Here is a 20,527-nt window from a genome sequence, read left to right as displayed (position 1 = left end):
AAATACTCCACTGGCTTTTCACATCGCAAAGTCTAGGCCATCACATCCAATATAAAATGCCTTTTGCTGCTTGTGGCCTGGCACCTTCAACAGGAGATGCATTGAAGGCTTTGCCCCTAGCGGCCTCATGACTAGGAGGGCACAAGAGCCCCTCCAACAAGAAGCAAACCCTCAGCGTGCCTTTGGACGGGGGCAGTCAACTGAATGCGCGCCTCTAATTTAAAAAATTTTCAGAAAAGCTTATGTGGAAACCTTTCTAGCACTTACTTTATTTACCTACCTAAATCATACAATCGCTAAACAAGGGCAGACTTCTATTTGGAAAGAAAAATGGCAATTGCTCAAATACTACATTAAACTAAGAATGAGTAGCATTTTGTCTATGGTTCTAAGAAGGCCAAGTCAGTGTTTCAGGACTAAGTAGAAGGTATGAGCTCCACCCAAGCACAGAGACACACAGATGGGACTGACTTTATCTTACTTTAGCATCATTGTTCAGCGCACGCCTTAACACCAGGGAAGCATGTGTGGCTGCAATCGATTCAATACCCACTGCTCTCATCAACTCCTTCCCGCTCAGATAATCCCACTTTCTACTCCTGGAGAAGATATGAGCCATCAAGTGGAAACTCTTTCAACCTGGAAGCACCAAGCCTACAAATGGCCTTGTCTCGGCATCTAACCTCTGCTCCTACCTCCCGTCAGAAAGGAAAGGGTGCTCCTTCCACCAAATAAGAGAGCCTTCGGGCAGAACAAAGCAGTTAGGAAAACAGGAAAAAAAAACATGGGGGCATTCTCTCTTATTATTGACTAACTGGGAAAAACCAAAGGTAATTTATACTAAAATCAAAAGTACTTTAAAAATCGAAAGGAAACTTCTAACAACCAATGTAAAACCTGAATAATACAATTACATTATTGATTGTTATGCAAATTTTTAAAAAATCGAAAGGAAACACCAACATGCATTAGCATCAGCAGAATGTGAAGGATGAGGAAGGAAAGAGAAAAGTCACCAGCAGTCACTGGAGGAACACAGAGGTTTTAGAACCCAAAGTAAGGAAGTTAAATTGCTCTACATGCCCTAATGAATTCAGGCAACTGAAAATAAACGTAGTTGAAAAACCATTTAAAGAGTGGTGAGAAGATAACACAGCTATTAATTGGATTTTGCATATTAAAAAAAATGAGAACGTTCTTGTCTATTTTGAACAAACAAGTGCTCGAATTAAACATCGGGATTGTGGAAGCTAACGCTTAGTAAAAAAGGGCTACTGGACCCAGAGATTAGTATCATCAATAAAAAGGACATTCTCACTGTAAAAATTGCTTGAGTGGCACTGACTTAGATAAGAACAGTAAAAAGTTAAATTAAGCAAATTAGAGTATATCAATCCTGAGATTTTTAAAAATCACAGTAAACATGCTGAAGAATTAGGGGCTAAGATGGGCTGAAAAAATACTGCAATTTAATAAAAAATGGGAAAATAAACAAAAGAGATGGCCCAAGAACACTACAGAGGGAAAGATAATTGCTACAAAAAAATAAACAGCAGGAGGCTAATTAGAGGGAGGAGAAAAGAAAGAACATGGGAAAAATGGAAACCCTCTGAGAAACACGGGTCTTCAAATCAGAAAAATGTATAACTTTATTAGTACATCAGATCTACAGCATTAATTTATTCTCTCTTTTGGGCCACAGCCTTATTTTAACTTATTTCTTTATGAAGAATTAAAGAGCTTACTGGATTTGGCTACGTTATTTTTTTGCTGGGCTCTTTTAATTAGAGTCCATGACCAAATTCTGACCAATCTGAATTCATATGAAAGACAAACCAATAAAATCTAGACAAATTTTTTAGTCATTTGATTTACCCTTATCCCAGAAATCATAATTCAGTGAAGACAGATTCTCAAGAGCTCTGAAGCTAGCTCCTTCATAGGCGTTGACTGAAATGGACTCCCAAACATTTCTTCTTTCGTTAAAAAAAAAAGTGTCCTCTACAGGACCTTAGCTGTGCCGATAAGGGGAGCTGAAAACACATAATTTGTGCTGGTGACCAACCACAATAACCCCAGAAATGGATATTGTGCTACTGGTTTTCAAAGTCATTTCCCGACCAGACACACAGACACACACAGACACGCACAGACACGCACACACCACACACAGACACACACACACAGACATGCACACACCACACACACACAGACACACACAGAGACACGCGCGCACACAGACACACACACCACACACAGACACACACACAGACACACACACACACACACACACACACACACACACACACACACCCCTCTTCTGAAATACCTTGAGGAGTGCAAAGGTGTAATTTGTAAAAGTTCCTGGGATGGTCTGAGAAGCCACCACACTCCTGGTGGAAACTCCCTCCACCTTGCCTCACCTCCACCCAGATTCAACACCCTGCTTCCAAGGTGACAGGCTGTAATATGTCCTAATTTTATCACTGCCTTTAGCATTAAACTGTGAAGCTGCTTGGATTCTGTTTCCTCTTCCCATACTCATTAAAGTACTGTGTTTTACATAAACTGGCATTTCTAATTCCAATGTTTCACAATGCTGGTGGCATTTTAAAAACTCTTCCAAGGTAATGGCTTTAATTCAATTAAGGACTATAATTTCTTTCTTTGGTCTCTGGCCACAGCTAATACTGAACTCCCAAAACTTCATCTTGAAGAAAAACTGTATATTTTTAAAAGCAGGGGAACACAGCGATTTTCCTCCCTGGGGACCCTCGCAAAGTGAATCTGGACACTCACTGTCATCTGGGGCCGGAGCCCTCACCGCCGCTGTGATCTGCTCTTCCAGTGCCTCAGCCCTTTCCCAGTTCTCTGGGCCATTCCTAAATCCCATTAATCCGGTCAGAGCACATTTATCATCCAGTACATCCATTAATCAGTGACACAGAAACTGCTGGCGCGCAATTCCCCTCGCATTCTCTGCTACATGCAACCTCACGTACATCTTCCCAGAACTTCTGTTCCAATTATAGTGCGCCCTCCAAAAAGTTCAACTGCTTTTCTGGCTAACTCGGCAGTTCTTTTCAACACACTGAGATGAAAAAGCCTCAACGGGCCGACTTGCAAGGGGAGCAAAGTCAAGTCAAAATGATCAGATTCTGATGTTCCCATCATGTAACTTTAGCTCTTAGCTCTCAACAGACAATACAGTTGTATCATAAGAATCTGAGGACCCCACCAAATGCTTTGAAGAGTTTACAATCAAACTTCTTGTCCTGAATCAAAAAGCATTCAGTAAAGTAACTATAAGCACATGTCCTATCTCCCTTATTAAGGACTTCTGGGTAAACGCTGCCATGGAGGTTACTGTTATACAAATGATCTCCTTTCACTGTACACTTCCAAGACACTGAACAGGGGGACCCCACAGTTCACACAGCCACATACACAAGAAACACCTGTGTAGATTTTCAGACGTTTATAGCACAGTAAGCTATAAATTTCTTAGACTTAAAGCATAATAAGCTTCAATTCTAAAGGCCCTAAGATGAGGGATGTATAACCAGAGAGTAACTGACAGCATCTATTTTCCAAATCAGCCATTCTTCCCACAACACTTACGGAGGTTTTGTTTAGGAGAAGCAACATATACATACCCCAAACATTCACTGACGCTAACGAAGGTCTAGTTAGGCCAACCTTGGGAAATACATATTACTAGCAGAAAAGCAACAGAAACCAAACCTTAAAAGCCCCCCAAATAGGGAAAACTGCCCTAGACCTGTTTGATATCAATGCTTCCCACACAAAACAATTTGTGGGTTTTGTCTTAGGGCTCAGTCAAGGTGGCTTAACTACCACAGTATCAGAAGGGCATACTCTGGGATGATTTCACCCCAAAAGTGAAGCACAACTAAAACCCCCTCCAAGATAAAAACTACGAATAATGAAAGAAGCTCATACAGTAAGTAACTCAGACAGAGGCACCCCCCCCCCCCCACAAAAGACCAGGAACTCTATCAGTCAGATTTCTTGACCTCATCTGAAGGCTGGGATAATTCCTAAAGTACTGTAATTATGAAGTATCATCCATATTTCTTCAACACAATCGGTGAATGTCTTAAGAGTGGGTCCACGCCGAATGCCGAGCCGCTCTGCCCTACCTGGCCTTGCAAGGCGGACGAGAGAGATGTAAACGTCATGGCAGCCCCTTTCCTGAGGGATGATGAGCTGTAAGAGCTGAAAGTTCTTGCAGCGAATGAGCAGAGGGTACCCGGCAGCCGTGGTCGCCTGCTTCTCGATGGTGGAAATCTGACTGTGAAGAATCTACCACCAAAAGTTAATGTGGGTAAACTAAGCACAAATAACGGATACATAGGACAAAAAGCAACACAGATCTCTGAGCCACACACATAGACAAGAAACACTCCCTGACCTTTAGCTGGCTTGCACTCAGATGACAAGAACCTACATGTTTGGGGTAAGAGCCAACTGTCTGAATTTATCATTTGATTTTTCAAGGCCAAGCTTTCTCATATCCAAGCTAAATATATGAGGCACACTATTCAGCATACAATTCTGCACAGGTCCAGGTAAGGGAACATTTGGGCCGTCAAATGTTGAAATGCACTGAGTAGCTAAAATTAAATAAGGTCATGAGAAGTTGGTAAAGTAAACCTTGCAATCAACAAAAGTTAGAGACAGCTCCGCTGGGAGGTGCCACCATGCTCCTTAATTCCACATGGAATGCTCTCAAGTTCAACAGCAACGTGAGACTGTTGTTTTCCAAGCTCTTGGTGGTCAGGCAGGCTGCAAATAAAGAGATTTATTTGAAAGGAAATCATGCTGCAGTGCTCTGGCGTTTCAGGAGGGCCTCTCTCTGCTCAGTCCTCTGTGGCAACACTTCGTTCTTTAAATTCCTCTCCACTCAGTAGTGCCTGCCACCTTCTGCTGAAAAGATAAAGTCTACAGGCTACAGAAAAGGCAAAATCTACAACTCAGGGACTCTGGTTCTGGTCATAATGTCATGGTTGGGTGGCTATATAAAATAAGAACTATCTAATGGTCTCATTATTATGTAGCAGAAATACCTGAGGATGGGACTGTTCCCTAGATTCTTTTTTCTTTTTTAAATTATGAGAAAACTGCAGACAACATAATAAAATGACTAAGTGGCCTGCATTTCAGGATGCTACAAATAAAGTGGATTGCAGAAAAAGCACTGTGTAAATGCTGTGTCTGGTACACTAACGTCATTGAATCTCTACTTGACAGCTGTGACACGAAGCACTTACAGCTCTGGCTATTTCTATGTCTATCTTTGATGATGTTCAAATAATTAGTGCTTAAAATGAGTAAGCAGATCAAGTGGATGTGACCCTTTACAGAAAAGAGGCAAAACCCACATTCCAAGAAGAGTCCTCTGAACACCCAAATGCCAAATCCCACCCTCCTCACCCCGAGGGCAAACAAAAAAATAGAGGGTCAACACTTGTTACTTCAAGCAACGGAAAACACATAAAGCCAACAATAAGGAATGCATACCCATGTTTCTTTCCTTGTGTCAGGTGCATTTTCCACAAATATGACATGAGTAGCCGTCAAATACAAAGTACCAAGGGCTGCCTTTTTAGAAGATATTCGATCTACCAAGCGGACATTTTCAACCTAGAGAAATCAATGTGACAGGGTTATAGTAGAGCAAAAAAGCTATTCACAAAAAACAAGCAGTAAGTAATCTCGAGCTTAATCCAAATATGATTTTGAAAATTCCCCCAATAATGAAAACCAAAACTTGCCCTCTTAATTAGATCTCACAATGACTCTGTATATCAAAAAAGTTCACCAATTCCTTCAATATAACCTTAAATGTACCACAAAAGAGTTACAGACCCTATTTTTTTAAGATCTTTATTGGAGTATAATTGTTTTACAATGGTGTGTTAGTTTCTGCTGTTTAACAAAGTGAATCAGCCATATGCATATACATGTCCCCATATCCCCTCCCCCTTGCGTCTCCCTCCCACCCTCCCTATCCCACCCCTCTAGGTGGTCACAAGGCACGGAGCTGATCTCCCTGTGCTATGCGGCAGCTTCCCACTAGCTCTCTATTTTACGTTTGGTAGCGTATATATGTCCATGCCACTCTCTCACTTTGTCCCAGCTTACCCTTCCCCCTCCCCAGGTATAGATCCTATTCTTTAAGAATACCCTTTCTGTGTTTTAAATAGGTCAACATTTTTACTTCACTGTAATTATGTAATTTTAAGGCAGGAAGCATACGCATGAAAGTTGAGTTTACACATTAACTATATATGAACAGCATTCTATTAAAAAATAATGTATTTTCCTATGTGTTTCTCAGTTGCAGAAATGGCCCCAAGGTTATCTGCTTCCGTATAAACTAGTAGGAAATACAAATATACATACAGGAGCAAAAAATATCAGAGGAATGTTCTGCATGCTTAGCAAGAAAATATACCAAATTAAGATGCTAATATTTATAATACAATCTTTCTAATAAATAGAATTCTCACCCCTGAGCTAAAATTCAAACTGCTACAGGAGACTTCTGGAAACAACTTTTATCAAGCATACATCTCTGAAATGTAGAGTAATTTCAAGAATACATGCATCGGGATCATTTCAATATGAAATGTAAAGGAAATGACAAGACAGTTTCTACAGGGCAAACGGAAAAAGCAGCAACGACGACTCCAGTAAGGCAGAGCCACCCCAAACACTCGATGAACATTCTAGTAAGGATGGCAGTGCTTAGCAATGCTACTTACTACTGGCAAGGATCAACCGTCTACAAAAAGACACTGGCGGGCTTCCCTGGTGGCGCAGTGGTTGAGCGTCCGCCTGCCGATGCAGGGGACACGGGTTCGTGCCCCGGTCCGGGAAGATCCCACGTGCCGCGGAGCGGCTGGGCCCGTGAGCCGTGGCCGCTGAGCCTGCGCGTCCGGAGCCTGTGCTCCGCAATGGGAGACGCCACAGCGGTGAGAGGCCCGCGTACCGCCAAAAAAAAAAAAAAAAAAAAAAAGACACTGGCTCAACCCTCACCCCTCAAATCAGGATGGTGACTTGCTTCCACGAGGCAGCTGAGAGACTAGTGAATCATGTGCTTCATTCTTTAGTCTAATACAGAAGCTGTTGTGCTGATGCAGCTGGAGAGCCCAAGGCTTCTCAACCGCTCCAGGAAGCCCTGCGGGGACAGCGGACTGAATGGACACCCCTCAGGGTCGTCAGGACAACTCCAAGGGCAAACATCACTTCACACATTCCACTGCCTCAGTTGCCTCTGAGCCCTGAGAACCAAACCAGCCTTCTGGGAATAGTACTTGAGGGTCTTGTCCCACTTCTTCCCAATTTCCAGGGATCTAATGAGGCAAATAAAGAATTAGGTATTTACTACGTTGGGGGGGGGGCATACAATTTATGCGGGGGGGGGGGGGGGTTGCATCATTCCTGAGACCTTGTGAATGTCTATGTGTATCAAGAATGGTCATTCAACAGCAGTGTTCTTAACCTACCAGCTTATGGTTTTAAAAAATACTTCTTTTGTTACTAGTGTTGCACATTCTTTCACATGGTTATTCATCAGTCTGTCTCCTTCATAAATGGTCCTCACGTCATTGGTTTACTTTCATACCACGTGGTCATTTCTTATACATTCATGAAAACTGTTTACATAGTAAGGATAGTAGCCTATGGCTTAATTGATATTTGTATGTTTTATAACTGCCTCTTTACCAAACTCTTTTACTAGTTCTAATAACTTTTTCACCAAAGTCTCTTGGATGTTCCAAGTAGACGGGAATATTTTCCGTAACAATTTCTCTCTTCCTTTCCAATATTTATACCTTCATTCCCCTTGTTTAATGGCGTTAACCAGAACCTTCAGCATAACAGTAAGTAACAGTGGTAACAACACTCTTGTGTTGTTTTTCATTGGTTTAATAACAGTTTTATTGAGATGGAATTCAGGGACCATACAATTCACCCATTAAGAGTATACGACTCAACGCTTTTTAGTATATTCACAGCACTGTGTAGACCGTCATTGCGCAACCACTACTACCATCAATGTTAAAGCATTTTCGTCACCCGAGGAAACCCTGTTCCCATTGGCAGTCAGCCCTCTTTCCCCACTAACCACCTCAGCACTAGGCAACCATCCATCTACTTTCTGTCTCTATGGATTTGCCTATTCTGGACACTTCATATGAACTGAATCGTACAGTCTGTTGTGCTCTGTGACTGGTTTATTTCACTTAGCATCATGTTTTCGATCCGTGTTTCAATCAAAGTTCATCCCCTTGTAGAATGTGTCAGTACTTCATTTATTTTTACTGTCAAAAATATTCCATTATATGGATATACCACATTTTTATTTATCTGTCAGTTGATGGACATTAGGGTTGTTTCTACCTTTTGGTTATTATTACTTTTATTTATTTATTTATTTATTTATGGCTGTGTTGGGTCTTCGTTTCTGCGCGAGGGCTTTCTCTACTTGCGGCGAGCGGGGGCCACCCTTCATCGCGGTGCGCGGGCCTCTCACTGTCGCGGCCTCTCTTGTTGCGGAGCACAGGCTCCGGATGCGCAGGCTCAGTATTTGTGGCTCACGGGCCCAGTTGCTCCGCAGCACGTGGGATCTTCCCGGACCAGGGCTCGAACCCGTGTGCCCTGCATTGGCAGGCGGATTCTCAACCACTGCGCCACCAGGGAAGCCCTGGTTATTATTAATAATGCTGCTATGAACATTCTCATACAAGTTTTTATGAGGACATACGTTGGGTGTATATATACCTAGGAATGGAATTATGCCATTATTATGCGAGTTCTGAGGAACTCGCAGACTATTTTCCAAATCCAAAGTGGCTGTACCATTTTACATTCCCACCACCAATCTATAAGGATTCTAATTTCTCCATGTCTTTGCCAACACTTGTTAAACAATTCCTTTTTTTTTGATCATAGCCATCCTAGTAGGTATGAGAGAGTATCTTGTGACTTTTAGTTGCATTTCCCTAATGGTTAATGATGCTAACATCTTTTCATGTGCACACCTGTTTTTAACAGGAACACTTCCTATATTTTACCCTTGAGTTTGATGTTGATTTTTTTAAGAATCACATAGTGGAAGTGACCTACTCCTAGTTTAATAAGAGTTTTGATTTTTAAAGATGAGGAATGAACATCATGCCTTTTAAATATATATTTGGACGAATATTTACTTTTTTATTTTAGTCCTGTGCTCTTAATAATAGTAATAGATTTCTTAATCCTTAAAGAAGTCTTGGATCTTGGTATATGACCAACTTGGAATCGGTGTGTTAGTGTTTCAATATTCCTTATATTTTATCTGCTATAATTGTTTTATTCTTGTTTTCCTTTTTGGTTTTTTTGCATCTATGTTTTTAAGAAATCATCACAGTTAAAATTACATTAATTAGGAAGCTTTCAACATACAAATTATTTAGTATGTGAAAGAAATATGGGCACTTCTTTACACAGAAACAATACTTTAATAATTCATTCAATTTTTGTGCAATTATAGATCTGTTCAATGTTTCTATTTTTTACTAAATCTCATTTTGACATCTATTTTCTTTTCCAATTATCTTCTTATTGCCGATTTTCAAATTCTTTACAATCTTTTACTTCTTGTCTGTGGGTAAATCCCTCTCTCCTTACCCCTTCTCTCATTCCTAATATTGTGAACTATGTTCTTATTTCTTTGTGATTAGATATGCATATGTTTTTCTTCTAAGTAACAGGTCTTGGATTTATCAAGTTAATTTTTCTCTTTTCCAATCATTACTTTCTGCTTGTGTTTGTTAATAAATGTTTTAACATGCTTTCCTTGAGTATGTCATGTGGTTTTTGTTTCTTTGTTCATTTTAATTTTTTTTATAATTTTTTTTTTCTTTTTGGCTGTGCCATGAGGCATGTGGGATCTTAGTTCCCCAACCAGGGATCAAATCTGTGTCCCCTGCCATGGAAGCATGGAGTCTTAACCACTGGACCACCAGGGAAGTCCCTCTTTGCTCAGTTTTAAATTCTTGGGTTTAGTAGCTCATCAATTTTCATTCTTTTTGATTAATAACAAGTTTTAAGTCCAATCATTTTCCTCCAGGTATATCTTTGGCTGCATCTTATGAGTTTTGTTTGCAATATTATCAGTCTTATTACTTTCTAGGTAGTTTATAACTGCAGTTTTTACTTCTTCTTTGACCCGAGTTCTTAAAGAGAATATTTTTCAATTCCCATGCGATTGGATTATGGTATTTAAATTTTTGTCATTAAATATTCTATTCTGAAGTGACTATGAGAAAGATATCATGGAAGAGACTGTGGGAGGAGAAAAGCAAGGGGATATATTACTTTTAGGACAGTTCTATGGGGAAAAACTCATTTGCATGCTGAAATGTGCCTAGCTAAATTAACCAGAGGTCCAGGATTGATATACCAATTAAAAATATCTAAAAACAGAATGTAAATAATTCTCTCTGCACTTAGAACCAATGAAACAAAACTTTATTAGGGTAACCACATTGAACATAAGATAATATTTTGAAGCCAAAGTATTTATAGTATGAATTATTCTCCCTATAGAAGTGAAGAAAGCTATACCACTTAGATTATTTTTAGAAAACCTCAGTGGAACAGAACAAGATTTGCAGATGGTGGTAGGTTAGAACACTTAATGAGATTTTTCCATGTCTTTCTGTTAACTTTGGATGCCGCTGCAGGAAAATTACATTTCAAGATTTGGCAATCGTTCTCACAGGTCTCACAGCTGTCAAAAGCAAAGCTGAAGGAGAGGGAGGGGAAAAATAAAAAACAATGAGGGAAACACCAACAGCATGATTTCCTAGTGATGTAATAAAAGAAATGAGTAATAAAAATTAAAATCCCGATATCTGAGAAATTCTGTGAAGATGGGGAGCACTGTAAAGGGACCACCACGTGGTTTACACTAAGACAGCCAGAACATTCTTGACTGTGATGCTAGAGTCAGTCAGTTCTAGAAAAAATGAAAAAAATCTCAAGAGTTTGGGCGCCATCATGAAGACACATTGGTTCAATAACTCTGCCTCACTGTTGGGCTAACTTAATTCTACCTCATCTACACATGTAATAAACTATATGGTAATAAGGCTTCTTTCATACTTGGAGAGATGATGACTCTTAGGAAACCACCAGCTCCTTTTTTTTTTTTATTTTATACATGTATCTTATTTATTTATTTTTGGCTGCGTTGGGTTTTCATTGCTGCGCACAGGCTTTCTCTAGTTGTGGCGAGCGGGGGCTACTCTTCATTGCGGTGTGTGGGCTTCTCACTGCGGTGGCTTCTCTTGTTGTGGAGCACGGGCTCTAGGCTCGTGGGCTGCTGTAGTTGTGGCACGCAGGTTCAGTAGTTGTGGCGCACAGGCTTAGTTGTTCCACGTCATGTGGGATCTTCCTGGACTAGGGCTTGAATCCATGTCCCCTGCACTGGCAGGTGGATTCTTAACCAGTGTGCCACCAGGGAAACCCAGGAAACCACCAGCTTCTTAAGACAAAGTTATTGCAATTCATTTGCATATTCCTGGGAACACCACGTTTAAGACACACTTGGCATTCGTGCTCTGCAAATGGCAATTCATCTATGCAAAAGATATTACACTATCATCATAAACTCTTGAGTGTACATTTTTCACTTTCTGACATTTCCAAAAACGGAATGTATCTTATGATTAATGTGGTAAGAAGCCACTGTGGCATTTAACTGGCAGCACTTTTTTTTCTTTCTCTGTGGTAAATAAAATCTCAGTGCATCTTACAATCACTGATGTCTTAGGTTTGCTGAAATGAAGTTAAGTTTGTAGTCACTGGCATATAAATTATATTTGAAATCATGGGACCAAAAGAGGTTACCTCGGGAGAGCATGCAGAGTGACAAAGGAAAGATCTGAGGGCACCCAACATTTAAAGCTCTGAGGGAAGAGGAGGAATCAGAAAAGCAAACTTGGAGGAATGGCCAGTTAGGAGGAAAATCAGGAGAGCGTGCTGTCAGGGGAGAGGGTGTAGAGGGAGTGGTTTAAAAGGAGAATGTTTATGCCGAATGCTGCTGAGAAACCAAGTAAGCCAAGAACTGTAAAATGCCCATTGGACTCAGCAACATGGAAGGTGCAGAAGGGGTCATGGGAGCCCTGGGATCAGAAGCCATAACACAACGGCCAGAGGAGTGAACTCATTAGAGCTGAGAAAGTGGAGATTCTACTCTTTGTGGAAGTGAGGGCAGAAGCCAGAGCTGGGAACCTGACCACTCAAACTTCATCCCGGAGCAGCAAAAGACCAAAGCACGCAAAGAGCCTTCCAGAAGCAACAGGCGTGTCAAGATAGAGAAGCCTATGAGCGTTGCCAACCAGGGGGCGTCTCACACTGTGATGCACACAGGAAAGAAAATAACTCCCATTCGGAGGAAACTGAGAGGAATACGTTTTAAAGGATTAGACAAAGGAGATGAGGCTCACTGGGCAAGGATTTGTTTATCCTGCTTGTACTGAAGTCTCCACAGTCCTACAAAGCTTCTCCTCCAGCTTTTAAAACTGGTCTTTTTAAAAATTAAGAAACATGCTTATTTATGCAATGTTTAAAAATTCAGAAATACAGAAGAAGGAAAGAAAATCACCCTAGTCCCATAACTGAAACACAAGCACTGGGGCTTCCCTGGTGGCGCAGTGGTTAAGAATCCGCCTGCCAATGCAGGGGACGTGGGTTCGATCCCTGGTCCAGGAAGATCCCACATGCCGCGGAACAACTAAGCCCATGGGCCACAACTACTGAGCCTGCGTTCTAGAGCCCGCGAGCCACAACTACTGAGCCCACGTGCCACAGCACCTGAAGCCCACGTGCCTAGAGCCCGTGCTCTGCAACAAGAGAAGCCACCACAGTGAGAAGTCCACTCACCACAACGAAGACCCAACTCAGCCAAAAATAAATAAATAAATATTTTTTAAAACCACAAGCACTGGGCTTCCCTGGTGGCGCAGTGGTTGAGAGTCCGCCTGTCGATGCAGGGGAGGCGGGTTCGTGCCCCGGTCCGGGAGGATCCCACGTGCCGCAGAGCGGCTGGGCCCGTGAGCCATGGCCGCTGAGCCTGCGCGTCCGGAGCCTGTACTCCGCGGCGGGAGAGGCCACAACAGTGAGAGGCCCGCATACCTCAAACAACAACAACAACAACAAAAAAAAAAAAACCCACAAGCACTGTGAATCCTTTGGTGTATTTCAGAAGATATTTATACCTTATTTTAAACATTTTTTGATTTCGTGGCAAAGTGCCGGGGAAAGAAACCCAGGGATGGGGAGGAAAAATCTAATCTCTGCCTTTGCTTTACTGAACCTTTCCTTTGGCCCAAATCTTCAGGAGAGTAGGCTGTATACTGTACTGCCTTGATGGGTTGGACAAGGGCTGTGTAATTAAGTAAGAGGTGGGTTTTAATACAACACAGCTGAGTCATGGAGCAGAGGTGCCTAAATGGATGGTGAAACAATCTATAACCTGAACTAACTCAGTGGGAGCAGAAGATTATGTGCTGGAGGAGACTGTGAAAATGCAAACACCCAAGGGAACTGGCAGAAATTCTGGGAAGAGCTTTGGAATTCTGAAGGGAACAGAATGGAGGTGTTCAAAATAACTACCAACATGGCATGGGTCAGGCCAATCCCAGCCGTCAGTTGGCTTATGTAAAAATTATCAAAATAATAATAAGCAATTAAACATTTTTGGAGAACTTACTCTCTGCCATGCACTGTGCTGTCACTGCATATCTGACCTCAGTTAATCCCCACAATAACCCCATGAGTTAGGTCCTCACATAATCTTCATTTCACTGTTACATTTAGAGACCCAACAAATCTTCCCAGGTCACACGAGCAGTACAAGGGAAGGCTCAGCTTGGAGCTAAGGTCTGTCCAGCTCCAAAGGCCAAGCTCACAGGTCATCGAGGCTGTGAAGCCTGGTGAATGTCTATGAGGTCATTCTAGTTCTGTTACCCAAAATTAATATGTTTAGGATAACCAGTTCACAATTATTTTAAGCAACTTTATACATGAAATTAGTATTTGAAAACAGAATGCTGGGACTTCCCTGGTGGTACAGTGGTTAAGAATCCGCCTGCCAATGCAGGGGATACGGGTTCGAGCCCTGGTCTGGGAAGATCCCACATGCTGCCGAGCAACTAAGCCCGTGACCCGCAACTACTGAGCCCGAGCACCTAGCGCCCGTGCTCCACAACAAGAGAAGCCGCCGCAACGAGAAGCCCGCGCACCGCAACGAAGAGTAGCCCCTGCTAGGCGCAACTAGAGAAAGCCCGCGTGCAGCAACAAAGACCCAACACAGCCAAAAATAAATTAATTAATTAATTAATTTTTAAAAAACAGAATGATTTAAGAGAAAATTATATTGTAAAAGTATATTCACAAACCACTATGAGAACATTCTTCTTTGAGATTAAACCCAAAGACAGAAGGCCTGGGAACGGGCTACGGGAACCCAAATGTTGGCATGAGGAGATGTTCAGGATTCTCAGAACCAAAAGAGAAAACAGTAAACATCCAATCCCACTCAACAAAATGCCTTTGTGTAGCACGGTGTTAGGTTCTAGGAAGAAGAACAAAAAGGATGGAGTCTTTGTCCATTCTGAAGAATCTTACAGACTCAATGGAGAAGGCTGTGCCCCAGTTTGAAAGCCTTTTCATTCCCATCCCTGCTCTGCTGAGGTTAGATTGAGGGGGAAAAAAAAGCTTTCATCAGCTTTTCTAGGCCGAGGCTGAAAAGCCTCAGTGTAAACATGGGGCCCCTCCACGGCACTGCCAGGCCTGAAACAGGACACAAGTACGGCTGGGTCCTTCCCGCATCCATCCCAGGGAGACACAGCCTCTCCTCAGCCATTCTCCATTGCACCACCTTCTAATTTCAATCTAAATAGAACAGAAAGAAGTCTTTACTTTCTACCCTGCAGCTTGAACACTGGACTACTGAACATTTTGGGATTCTAGAATCATCTCTGACTATCTGGAAAAGAAAAGCTGCTCTGTAGGACAGGGAGTCCAAAGTGCAGTGTAGGGTTACCTTTTAATGAAAGAAAGGAAAATGAACGGCACTGGCCACCGGTTTTGCTTGGGCTGAAGATGAGTCCTCTAACCCGTATAAAGTAGACTGAGGGTCAAGTCGGCCGGGGGAAGAGATCCAGAGGCTGCCGAACAGGGAGAAATCAAAATGTCTGCAGCGGCCAAAACCGAAGACAAGTTTATGTTCTAATCTAAGAAAAGCAACTAGATAAATAGTTTGTCGTGCTAAATTTGGTATCATGACATTTTCTAAGTCCAGCAACATGAAAAGTAAAATATTTGTCTGAGAGTCAGGAGGCCTTGACTCTGGTTCTGGTTCCGGTTCTGGTTTTGAAAGGGAACCGCTGGGTGCAGGCAGCTGAGCGACTCCATCTGGGTTCTGACTCCTGTAAAGGACCTACAGGTATTTAATGCCTTCCCACACTGGCACAGGTTAACTCAGAGGTGCTTCAGAGAGACGTCAGAAAACCCAGAAAACAGCAGTTGTGAAAATATACACGATAATGACTCAATATTAAATCTCAAGAAATTTAGCCCCTCGGTACCATGGTTGGCCAACAAAGCTCTCGCGATTTCCCAAGGAAAGGAAGCACCAGCCTCGGCCATGGCAGATGCCACAACACTCTCTGAAAGCGGCCCAGGGGCTGCACTGCAGCCCAGTGTTCGGGGCCCAACGGAGAGAAGCCCCCGAGGGCAGAGCCCGGCCTCAGGTATCCACAGCCTTGGGAACAGAGGCTGTGCTGGCTTCAAGCAGTGCCCACTACCTGCTCACTCACTCACGAACTGCTGAGAATCACAATCAGGCCAATGCAGGACTTTTCCAGAAAAGCTGAAGGTAAACAAGGAAGCACCGTTGAGGAAGATTCCTCTCAACTTCTCCCTTGAGCAGCAAGGACGAAAGAAGGAAGGATAACAGCAACAACACTCACATTAACTGAGCAACTGCTGAGTGTCAGGTATTGTACTAAGTGTTGTCCACACACTATTTCTAATCCTGGCTGAAAACTAGACATAGTGGTCCCACTGAACAAATGATAAAATAAACATGCAGCCTGTAGACCTACTGCCCAAGGCCCCGCAGCTAGAAAGCAGCAGAGCCAGATTTCAGACCAGAAGTGCCTGACACGCACACCCGTTCCCTAGATGTGCCCCCATACTCTACCCCCTCGGTCCAAGCCTAACATTGTAAATCCTCCATTTTCCCTAAAATTTCAATGACAAGAGTTACACGGTTAACATGTAAAAAGTTCTGACTAAAGCTAAAGCACTGATAACTCGGTGTAGAGCATTAAGTTAAAATGGCCACGTTGGGCTTCCCTGGTGGCGCAGTGGTTGGGAGTCCGCCTGCCGATGCAGGGGACGCGGGTTCGTGCCCCGGTCCGGGAAGATCCCACATGCCGCGGAGTGGCTGGGCCCGTGAGCCATGGCCACTGCGCCTGCGCGTCCGGAGCCTGTGCTCCGCAACGGGAGAGGCCACAACAGTGAGAGGCCCGCATACCACACACACACACAAAAAAATGGCCACATTAACGCCATCTATTCACTTCACTGGTCTGGAGGGGTGCATGCCGCCATGGTACTGAGGCGGCCTGGGGAGCCTGGCTCCCACGTGGTCCCAGGACCCGCTGGCCAGAGTCATGACAGGTGTTCTGGCCCGTTTCATGTCATAAGGTGCCATGACCTTCTGGCAGCCCGAGAACCATGTCAGGAATCAAGGTGTACTTCTCACCAGCCACACATCAATTATAGAAATGTTTCATTTATGGTAGGTGTCCCTGTGGTGCTAAGTAGGATAATTTTTTTAATAAATTTATTCATTTTTGGCTGCATCGGGTCTTCGTTGCTGCAAGCGGGTTTTCTCTCATTGCGGCGAGTGGGGGCTACTCTCCGTTGCAGTGCATGGGCTTCTCATTGCAGTGGCTTCTCTTGTTGTGGAGCACAGGCTCTAGGCGCACGGGCTTCAGTAGTTGTGGCACGAGGGCTCAGTAGCTGTGGTTTGTGGGCTTAGTTGCTCCATGGCATGTTGGATCTTCCCAGACTAGGGATCGAACCCGTGTCCCCTGCATTGGCAGGCGGATTCTTAACCAATGCGCCACCAGGGAAGGCCAAGTAGGATGTTTTAAGTTTGAACCCAGAGCTCCTGGACAATGCATGATTCCACCTGTGAGTGACTACATGTATGAGAGAGAAAGAAGAAAGGCGTCCATCTCTGTAGTTATGAATAAACAGTAATTACTGACAAACAAGTTCATAACAGAGACTTCAGAGATTTCATTCTTGCTCCCACTGAATGCTCACCTCGTGTCTGTGATTCCATTTCCCCTGTTACAGTAGTGGTAACGACAGAGTTTGCAAAAAAGATGGGCTACTCAGTGATAGTTGCAGAATATTTTGACATAGATGAAGAAAAAGTGAAGCAATAAAACATTCTTCAGACCACTTGGAATTGTCATAATCTCTTATAATAGGGGAAAAAAAGCATCTGATTTTTCCAATTTAAAAAGAAGTACTTTCAATACTGTATTGTATATTCGAAAGTTGCTAAGTGAGTATATCTTAAAAGTTCTCATCACAAGAAGAACATTGTTAACTATATGAGGTGGTGAGCTGACACTGTGGTAATCATTTTGCGATATACACATACATCAAATCATTATACTGCACACCTTAAACCAATACAATGTTCTATGTCAATTATATCTCAATAAAACTGGAAAAATAAAATCACATGGTAGGGACTTCCCTGGCGGTCTAGCAGTTAAGACTTTGCCTTCAAGTGCAGGGGGTGTGGTTGGATCCCTGGTCAGGGAGCTAAGATCCCACGTGCCTCACGGCCAAAAACCCAAAACATAAAACAGACGCAATACTGTAACAAATTCAATACTTTAAAAATGATCCACATCAGGGCTTCCCTGGTGGCGCAGTGGTTGGGAGTCCGCCTGCCGATGCAGGGGACACGGGTTCGTGCCCCAGTCCGGGAAGATCCCACATGCTGCGGAGCGGCTGGGCCCGTGAGCCATGGCCGCTGAGCCTGCGTGTCCGGAGCCTGTGCTCCGCGGCGGGAGAGGCCGCAGCAGTGAGAGGCCCGCGTACCACAAAAAAAAAAAAAAAAAGAAAAAAAATCCACATCAAAAAAATGAAATAAAATCACATGGTAAAATGTCATATAACAAACCTATTTGCAAAAAAAAATTTAATTAAAGAAATTAAGAGATACATGTTTTTCCTAGTTGCATAAAGTTGCTTGAACTCATAAAAGGGGGTAGTCAGGGAGTTCCCTGGTGATGCAGTGGTTAAGCATCTGCCTGCCAATGCAGGGGACTTGGGTTCAAGCCCTGGTCCAGGAAGATCCCACATGCCACGGAGCAACTAAGCCCTTGCGCCACAACTACTGAGCCTGCGCTCTAGAGCCTGTGAGCCACAACTACTGAGCCCTCGCGCCAACTAATGAAGCCCATGCCCCTAGAGGCCGTGCTCTGCAACGAGAAGCCACCGCAATGAGAATCCCACGCACCGCAACGAAGGGTAGCCCCCGCTCACCGCAACTAGGGAAAGCCCACGTGAAGCAACGAAGACCCAACGCAGCCAAAAATAAGTAAATAAATAATTTTTTTTTAAAAAACTGGGGTAGTCAGGAAGCTTCAGGAGTTTTCTAATCCAGCTGTTTGGTAGAAAAATCAGAAACACCAATCCTTCTCCCAAAAGGCAGATTTAATCTGTTTAAAACTATAAAACTAATGAAAGTCTTTTCCCAGGACCATTTTATTCAGAGGTCAGATATTGGAGAAGAAATGAGGGAAAGGCAAAAATCACAAAGCACAATCCAAGAAAATATATGGCACGTAACCAGAAGAAATACTTAAGACATCCTGCCCTTCATAAAATTTATAAAATATCTTTGACATAACACAGAGAGAGATGCGGGTAGGATACACACATTCAGACTGCATGAAAATAATCCTATTTCCAAGCTGCCTGAAAAATCAAGTCTTTTAAAAATGTATCCCGCTATGAAGCTGAATTATTCTCTAAAACTTAAGTCAATACAGTCAGATATACTACAAAGCAAGGCACCTATTAAAAATCCCTGAGACGGCTGCCACCCATCAGTTTAACCTTTGTTAATGTAATTAATTTATTAATTCATGTTATTAATTTGTTGAGTGTCTATTTTGTGCCAGGTACCCGGACCAAGTTACCCAGAGACTCCTAATTAGTAACACTGCCCGCAGATTATCTGACTCCACCTCTGTCAGGACTCTTCCAGGAGCAAGAGACAGAAGTCTCAACTTCACATGGCTGCAGCCAAAAGGGATTTTAATGAAGCATTTAACCTTAACGATCAGACTGGCCAGGGGTTCAAAGCCCCCAGCCCCGCCCCACCCCCGCCATCTCTCAGCAGGGGCCCCTCCCTCTCTGCTGGCTCTCGGCTCTCTGCTCACGATGACTCCAGAAACCCAGCCGCACCGGATGCGTTCCCTGCAGCCCACGCAGCATCGCTGCATTTCACTGGGTGCTACGCGTACACTGAAGCCAGTCACAGTGGTCACAGGAACGACCTGATGACTGGCCCGGTTTGAGCCACACAAAAGCACACAGACTGTGGGCAGAGCGGGCGTGGGCCCTCAGTGAGCCCGGGAGAATGCACGGTGAGCAGCCAGAGCCCGGCCCACGACTACCACGCCCTCTGTTCCCAGCATGTCAGCCTACTTCACGCCTTTGTCACGTCACTCGCTGTTCAAAGCCTCAGAGCTCCCTGCACTACTGATCAGGGCCTCCCACAGCCTGGCGGCACCTTACCTTTTCAGCAGGTTCCTTTCTTGATACCCAAAACCATCGTCAAAATCATATAATAGAGGCCACTGATTAGTCGCCAAAGACATAGCGAGCTACCGGAATCTGCACATGCGCAGATAAGCCCCATTCCGCTGCTTCCTCCGACAGCATCTACCACTAGCCTACAGAGCCCGCGTCTTCAACCTTACCCCCTCAAGCACCAACTTCTGTCCGGACAGAGCCCGTATCAGGCAGGTTAACTGAAGTAGGAGGGTTCAGATCTGGAAAGACTAAAACCCAGTTTGAAACGGACTCATAATCCAAGGAGTGTGGACAACACCCATGGGTAGCTATGGGTAGAAAACTTCATTCCGGTAATCTTGATCTAATTTTCAAAAGTAAGAGGTAAAAGAATGAATGGGTTTATCCAGAAAATTCTGTCATGCTAGTTGCACAAAAGGACAATGGAAATAAAGATTCTGCATTGTATGCATGTTATAAGGACGTTTAGCGTGTCAGCTTTCAAAGTGAAGAATCTACATATTTCCTCAATTGGCTGGAAAATTTAAGACCTTTCTCCACACAAGAAATAGGTACTTGACACACTGATTTCTACAGACCTACA

General features: G+C 43.4%; 1 protein-coding gene across 11 annotated transcripts in view; it reads right to left on the bottom strand.

The window, feature by feature from the left end:
- The window catches only part of MTMR7 (myotubularin related protein 7), a 92,870-nt gene that overhangs the window by 54,002 nt on the left and 18,341 nt on the right, over positions 1-20,527 (bottom strand). For 2 of the 11 annotated variants that reach the window (XM_059049421.2, XM_067022729.1), the window contains exons 2-3: positions 5,545-5,667; positions 4,164-4,326 (exon numbers count right to left, since the gene is read on the bottom strand). In XM_059049421.2, coding sequence (XP_058905404.1) covers positions 4,164-4,326; positions 5,545-5,667 — 286 coding nt within the window. Of the gene's footprint in view, positions 1-2,329; positions 2,472-2,799; positions 3,015-4,163; positions 4,327-4,435; positions 4,750-5,544; positions 5,668-6,791; positions 6,992-19,593; positions 19,731-20,527 lie in introns of those variants that run through there. The other 9 variants (XM_067022727.1, XM_067022728.1, XM_067022734.1 and 6 more) reach the window with 9 other exon arrangements.

This window comes from Kogia breviceps, chromosome 20 (genome assembly GCF_026419965.1).
Source record: "Kogia breviceps isolate mKogBre1 chromosome 20, mKogBre1 haplotype 1, whole genome shotgun sequence".
NCBI lineage: Eukaryota > Metazoa > Chordata > Mammalia > Artiodactyla > Physeteridae > Kogia > Kogia breviceps.
This window is presented reverse-complemented; position numbering and strand designations above follow the sequence as displayed.